At 37.8% G+C, this 6931-nt stretch overlaps 1 protein-coding gene across 2 annotated transcripts; it reads left to right on the top strand.

Moving 5' to 3' along the window:
* LOC18787507 (dnaJ protein homolog 2) lies at positions 1365-6577 on the top strand. 2 transcript variants are annotated; one of them, XM_020557651.1, is made up of 8 exons: positions 1365-1541; positions 3099-3275; positions 4107-4260; positions 4408-4546; positions 5026-5159; positions 5247-5389; positions 5666-5864; positions 5940-6577. In XM_020557651.1, the coding sequence occupies exons 2-8, from the start codon at positions 3126-3128 to the stop codon at positions 6266-6268; spliced, it is 1248 nt and encodes a 415-aa protein (XP_020413240.1). In that variant the 5' UTR covers positions 1365-1541; positions 3099-3125; the 3' UTR covers positions 6269-6577. The 2 variants fall into 2 exon arrangements, with proteins under 2 accessions (XP_020413240.1, XP_020413241.1); XM_020557652.1 differs by lacking the exon at positions 1365-1541 and adding an exon at positions 2587-2605.

Raw genomic sequence — 6931 nt, 5'->3', positions numbered from 1 at the left:
TATCATGCATGACTTTATTGAACAAATGAGGTTGCATTCTAAATCGCCTTCGAAAATCAACATCAGAGTACAAAGAAGTTGGGATAAAATAATCTTCCAAAAGATTCTTACCCCTAGAATGCCTATGTCTTTCCACATTCCGGCGGCGGCCGGCTTGTGAACTATGGCGGCGACCTTGGTTCTCTTCTTCTTCCAAAGCCACTGTTATGAGAACTTGCTCATCGACTTGTCTCTGCAACTCATTGACTTCATCTGCTCTACGGTTTCTCTCTCTTCTTTCTCTCTCTTGTCTCTCCAAGCATCTCCTAAATTCTTCCATTCAGAATGAATGAAGTATGAATTATAAACTCTCAGAAATGAAAATATAGAAAGATGTGGTGTGAGAGGTATGAGCTGAGACTCTGGTTTTATAGAAAAATTTGGCAAGATAGACATGCCACGTGGCTTGATTTTATTGGATGAAAATCATATCTGAAATTTGAAATTCATCCGAAATTTGAACCCTAATTTGTATGAAATTCAAAATTTGAAATTCATCCGAAATTTGAACCCAAATTTATCTGAAATTTGAATTTTGAAATTCATCCGAAATTTGAACCCAAATTTATCTGAAATTTGAATTTTGAAATTCATTCGAAATTTGAACCCAAAAATTTATCTGAATTTGAACTTTGAAATTAATCCGAAATTTGAATCCAAATATCTTATCCGAAAATTTTATTTGATTATGAATAGTCTTGACACGTAGGAATCCGAAAATCTTATCTGAAAATATTACCCAAATTAATTATTTTCATTAAAAAATAGGAGGAAAAAACAAAAAAGTGAATAGTAATTGCCATGGCTAAGGGCAACGGGTGGAGAAACGATTTACTATTTGCAAGGGCAACCACTATTCACGTGAATAGTGCTTGCCCTAGCTCCACCCTTGCCATGGCTAAGGGCAAATGGGTGGAGTTGCTCTTAAGCATTATGGAAGACCCAAAAGGCGCCAAAGGGCCAGAAATGAAAAAAAGCAATTAAAACGACGTCGTAGCCGCTTTTGAGCCGTCAAACACGACGCGACACAGCGGCCACGGGCGTGTCCTTTCACATAAACACCGACTCACACACACTCAATCTGCCGTCGGATCATGAAAACGAACGGCGATGATCTGCGAAATACCACAGAAAAAAGAACAAGTGGGCCCCACAAATTTTTAAATTATTATTTTCCAACCTATGGAAATTCATAGTCACTTGGGTCCACTGACGTGGGCCAATCGGCTACCAGAAAAAACAACAACATCACCTGCAGGTAACTTTGAAATGCTTCCGGCGCCTTTTCCCTTTCTCGATGGAAAGGCTATTTCCAGGCACATTTTGGCTACACGCACGAAAGCTTCAGCTCTGGAAATAGCAATTTCCTCTTGACTTATAGTCGTCGTCGTAGCGCTTTGTGGGTAGAAGAAGAGACCTGAGGGAATCCACTGTCTCTCTCTCTCTCTCTCTCTCTACTTCTCAAAGACTGAAACTTTCTCTCTCTACAGACCTAGCAAAAGGTAATATCACTGCGTCTCTCTCTACTTATTTTCTGTATCTTTTTTTTCCATTTCTCATTGCTCTTTGATCTGTGATGCCGAGTTCTTTATAGTTGTAGTTTTTGACTTTGTAGATTCATATGTAGTTGTAATTTTGTGGTAATTTTGTAGTTCTTGTGCAACGTGATCAATTGCATGCGAGATGTATCAAAGTTTTCAGATTTATTGGGTGTACTTCAAAATCCATTTTTGGTATAAGATTTATGCTTGATCTGTTTCTTTTAGATTATTAGCTATTGGGTCCTTTATTAGCAGTTTTTAGGGTCCGTCTGGTAAAGTTGTACAAAACTATTTTCGAAAAATGTTTTGCAAAACGAAAACAAGATTTTGTATTTTGTATTTTTAAGATTCGAGAATGTGTTTGGTACCAAAATCCGAAAACTGTTTCTTAAACACAAAAATAATGAAAGCATGTAAGGAAAATTCATCACAGTAAAGAAAAAGAAAATAAATGAAAATCAAGATGCATGTGTCTACTTTTGTTAGGTTATCTCAACTCTTGGATTAGGTGACACCTAATGCACCTTTATTGAAAAATCAGGTCTTTGCTAATTAAAATAGGAAAGAGGAATCTCATTGTAAACAAAAGCTTCATTTTGATGTAAGAGCAACAAGGGAGTTGCAGTAAATTCAACCCACAGCTGAGAATGGTGAAATACACAGATTCAGATTAACAAGTGACCTTTTTTCCTGGTCTGAATTCAAAAGGGCCTTTGCATGTTTTCCTGTGGGGCAGTGATGCTTGGGGAAAATCTACAAACAATATTGCCAAAGATGAAGAAAGAACAAGGCTATTGGGTTGGGGGGGGGGGTGGTGGGTGTTGGGGCGCGGCACAGAGAGAGAGAGAGAGAGAGAGAGAGAGAGCTTATATCATTTTTGAAATTTATATTTACAGTTGTATCCTCGTTTTCAAATTGCCGTTTCTGATATTACTCAGCCAAACACATTTTACATGTCTTTTGTTTTTTCATTTTCTTCAAGTGGCAGAACTGGACATAGAAAGGGGGTGCATTTTTCTTATATGGTAAGTAGATTGTGTGCATCATGGAGTTGGATGCACATCATACGTTTTAAATGCTTTATTATGTGGTTTGGTAGAGCAGACTTTGAGATTGTGTAAGTGGCTGAGCTTGGTGATGTTGGTGTCTGGAGTTCCAAAACTTATTATGATAACCATTGGGAGCTAGGGGTTAACGTAACGTTGGTATTGACTAGGCAATGCGGTGCCTGTACTCTTGTTGAGTTGTGGACTGCCTGCAATCTGTATTGACTTGTGTTGGAGTACAAGCTTCTCTGTGCAATGCATTTATATCTTGCACTTGTATTCTTTCACATCTTGTATACATGTGGCCATTTCCTTGCACATCTAATGGTATGCTTGTGTGGTTTGGGTTTACGACTAGTTGGAACCATCTTCAGTTACTTATTCTGAATTCCTGTACATAATATAGTTCCCAATTTGGAGTTGACCCTTATAGATTTGTGGAGTTTAATTTTCAAATTGTCTCCTGATGCAGTAGCAGCAGTATTGAAGTGCTACAATCATGTTTGGCCATGCTTCAACGAAGAGTGATAGCACCAAGTATTATGGGGTTCTTGGTGTTTCAAAAAATTCAAGTGCAGACGAACTCAAGAAGGCATATAAGAAAGCTGCTATCAAGAATCATCCAGACAAAGGTGGAGATCCTGAGAAGGTAGGCCAAAACACTCCCTCTTTCTTTGTTTTGTGTCATATATGCATGTGACATATTGCCATGTGGAGGCACTATTGGATGCTGTTGTGTGGAACCAAAATTGCCCTATTAAGGATCCCATATTTGGCACAAATATGTGGCCTAGACCACCTTCATGGGCTTGGTGTCAGGTGACATAAGGCTTGACATGTTGATTTGTTTATAAATGGATGTGGTATCTTGAAATCCGTCAAAATTATACAACATTTTCTCAAAGCTTCACCTGATTTTCTTTGTTGTTTTCAAAGAAAAGGGTATCCTTCATTACATATATTTTTTTGTTGTTGTTGAGCAATTGTTATCCACAATCTTTCTAATTATTTATTAATGTATGGAATGAAAAAAATGTTGTGATTGGTTTTTTCTTTTTTTGTTGCGATGAATCCTTGACAAATTAAAATTTTATTGTCTTTGATTTGGGAATACCTTTATACAACTAAAACTTTTTTGTCTTGACCTGTGGGCTAAATTTATGGAAAGATTGTCTGTGTGTTCAAATTGATAGTTACCTTTTCCATCTCAAGAACTGGTTTGTTGGCAACTTATTATGTCTTTATGGGAGATGCTCTGGTGGCCAATCTATTGACTCTCAATCTTCTATTCCATTAGTTTTGCAGTCTATGATTTGAACATGTAACTTTCAAGTCAAGGGGTTTTTGTGATCAGCTACTTCAGAAATATTACTTCTTATGCTTCATAACAGATATTGGCGTCAGTTTTGATCTTGTGCTCTTTTTTTTAGTGTAATTATTTCTCCTCAGTTTTACCTTATTCTGCTTGATCGTGAATCAGTTCAAGGAATTAGCTCAAGCTTATGAAGTTCTCAGTGATCCAGAAAAGAGGGAAATCTATGACCAATACGGTGAAGATGGTCTTAAAGAGGGAGGAGGAGGTGGTAGTACCTCACATAATCCATTTGATTTATTTGAAGCATTTCTGAATCCCCGTGAGTGCTAGCTCGATGATTTCTACTCATTGACCTTTTATCTTTGGTATATATATATATATATATATATATAATTTTTTTTTTCCTTATTATCTTGTGAACGTGTTATTTTATGATTATTGTGTTGTGGATGTTCTGATGTTGCAGGCTATCGTTCACATGTAAGGAGGCAGAAGCAAGGTGAAGATGTGGTGCATACCTTAAAGGTTTCTTTGGAGGACTTGTATAATGGCACAACAAAGAAACTCTCTCTCTCTAGGAATATTTTGTGTCTAAAATGTAAAGGGTATGCCTGCCACTCTGTTTACCTGTATTTAACAAAGAAACTCTCTCTCTCTGAATATTTTGTGGCTTAATTACAGTCATGTGATGTTCTGTTTTTTGTTTAATCTGATTGCTACCCTCAACAAGCATTTTTCTTGGGGAACCTTATGTGTTAAACTCAGTACTCTCAACTTCCAGCTGTTCTTATGCTTAAGAATATAATGGTCTCACATTTGTTACATCTTGTGCAATCTCTGGTCCCAATTGCACACAGGATGCTAGCATACACAGAACAAGTGCATAACCGAAAAAATGGCATTCACTGGACAATAGTTGCCAACAATTTATAGGATAAGTAAGGTACCTTGGCTGTGTCTTATCAGTTAGATATGCAAAGTTGACTTTATCAACAAGTACATATACTGCTTTTACGGGAATAAACTAGTTCTTTATGGAGTTGGGCATGACTAGGGTGTTTAACCTACTTCCCTTAATTTTCAGGAAAGGCTCAAAGAGCGGAACATCAGGGAGATGTTATGGATGCCAGGGTACTGGAATGAAGATTACAACACGGTCGATTGGATTGGGAATGATTCAACAGATGCAACATGTCTGCCCTGAATGCCAAGGCTCAGGTATTTAACTGAAGGGCATGTTTTGTTTGTCTCACTTTAGCTTTATGTTTTGTTTTTGTCCTTAAAAGACATCTGTCAATGTCACAGGTGAGGTCATCAGTGAGAGAGATAAGTGCCCACCGTGCAAAGGGAACAAGGTTACTCAGGAAAAGAAGGTTATGGATGTGCATGTGGAGAAAGGGATGGAGCATGGCCAGAAAATTGTGTTTGAGGGACAGGCTGATGAAGCTGTAAGTTAGATTTTTCATATCCAAAGTTCTAAATTCATCCTGCTCCTTGTGGTTTGAGCATTCTGTCATCTTCATTGAAAGAGGTGGCAGCATTATGTCTTCGACCAGTTTAGGTTCTTTGTTGTCATTCAACTTCAGTCTTCCTATAAAGCTTTGTCTTCAAAACAGCATTATGTCTTTGACCATTTTAATTTCCTGCCTTAAATTTCTAATGTTTCTTTAATATTTTTCTTGAGTGAAATTTTTGTTTATTAATTTGTTATATATTGTATGCAGCCAGATACAATTACAGGAGACATTGTTTTCATATTGCAACTCAAGGAGCATGCCAAGTTCAAGCGAAAGCTTGATGATCTTTATGTAGAGCACACTCTCAATTTAACTGAGGCCCTTTGTGGGTTTCAGTTTGTGTTGACCCATCTTGATGGCAGGCAGCTTCTGGTCAAATCAAATCCTGGGGAAGTCATCAAGCCTGGTAATTTCCCTTGCCTTATTATATGCTTGGCTTGAATATTGTCATTCAGGGATCATCTAATTTTTTTGAATGCAGGTCAATCAAAAGCAATCAATGACGAGGGCATGCCACATTACCAGAGGCCATTCATGAAGGGCAACCTTTTCATCCATTTCAATGTAGAGTTTCCAGACTCTGGGATTCTTTCTCCTGATCAATCCCGAAATTTACAGACAGTACTATCCCCCAAGCCAAGCAAGCATTTGACTGACGTGGAGCTGGATGAGTGTGAAGAAACCACCATGCATGATGTCAACATTGAGGATGAGATGAGACGTAAACCAAGACAGCAGTATCGGGAGGCATATGATGAAGATGATGACGACGATGAGCCAATGCCACGGGTGCAATGCGCCCAGCAGTGAGGCAGTCTGTTTTTCGTCAGTCTTATCCGTCTTATAGGGCAACTATGGTTGCTTATGCTGCTGATTTTGTGGTTTAAGATGCTTTATAGGCTCCTAGTATTTATTTTTTCCTCTTGATATTTTTTACTTATTCTGTGTTCCTTATAGTTAGAAACATTCTAAAGTTTGATTGAGTTGAGATGTTAGAATCGATTAAAGTTATTTTGCATTTGGTTTTTTTTCCTCCTACTGGTACCCAAAATGTTTCAACGAATGCTTGAGTTGATGTTATATTTCTATTACAGACAATATCGTTATCCTTCTGATTGACTGAGGTATGATCATTATATTAGCTACAGGGTTGATATTATATTTATGTTACAGTTTTATCTGTAATCAAACACTAAATCTCGGCTGCTGAAGTTACATGCTTGTTACACAATAAATTTTTTTAAAAAAAATATATATATATATTTTTTTAAATTTTTTTAAACATTGATTTGGTGCAGAAAGTGTCCAACAGAGGGGGGAAGAGAGAGAGAGAGAGAGAGAGAGAGAGAGAGAGAGAGGGTGTGTGGAGGTGGTCCCCAAGGACATGAATGGCGATGACATTGTCACCAGGCTCCGCCACTTTGACGAGTGCCTACGTCAACAGCTCCTTGCTGTCTGAATCTAACTTCACCC

Source organism: Prunus persica, chromosome G2 (genome assembly GCF_000346465.2).
Source record: "Prunus persica cultivar Lovell chromosome G2, Prunus_persica_NCBIv2, whole genome shotgun sequence".
In the NCBI taxonomy this organism is placed as follows: domain Eukaryota; kingdom Viridiplantae; phylum Streptophyta; class Magnoliopsida; order Rosales; family Rosaceae; genus Prunus; species Prunus persica.
The sequence above is the reverse complement of the archived record's forward strand: the minus strand, read 5'-3'. Positions and strand labels throughout refer to the sequence as shown.

Bases quoted from the DNA above. Each gene is read 5' to 3' on its own strand.
- LOC18787507 (XM_020557651.1), top strand. From the start codon at position 3,126: ATGTTTGGCCATGCTTCAACGAAGAGTGATAGCACCAAGTATTATGGG. The intron at 3,276-4,106 runs GTAGGCCAAAAC...ATCGTGAATCAG, and splicing joins AAGGTGGAGATCCTGAGAAG to TTCAAGGAATTAGCTCAAGC. The intron at 5,865-5,939 runs GTAATTTCCCTT...TTTTGAATGCAG, and splicing joins TGGGGAAGTCATCAAGCCTG to GTCAATCAAAAGCAATCAAT.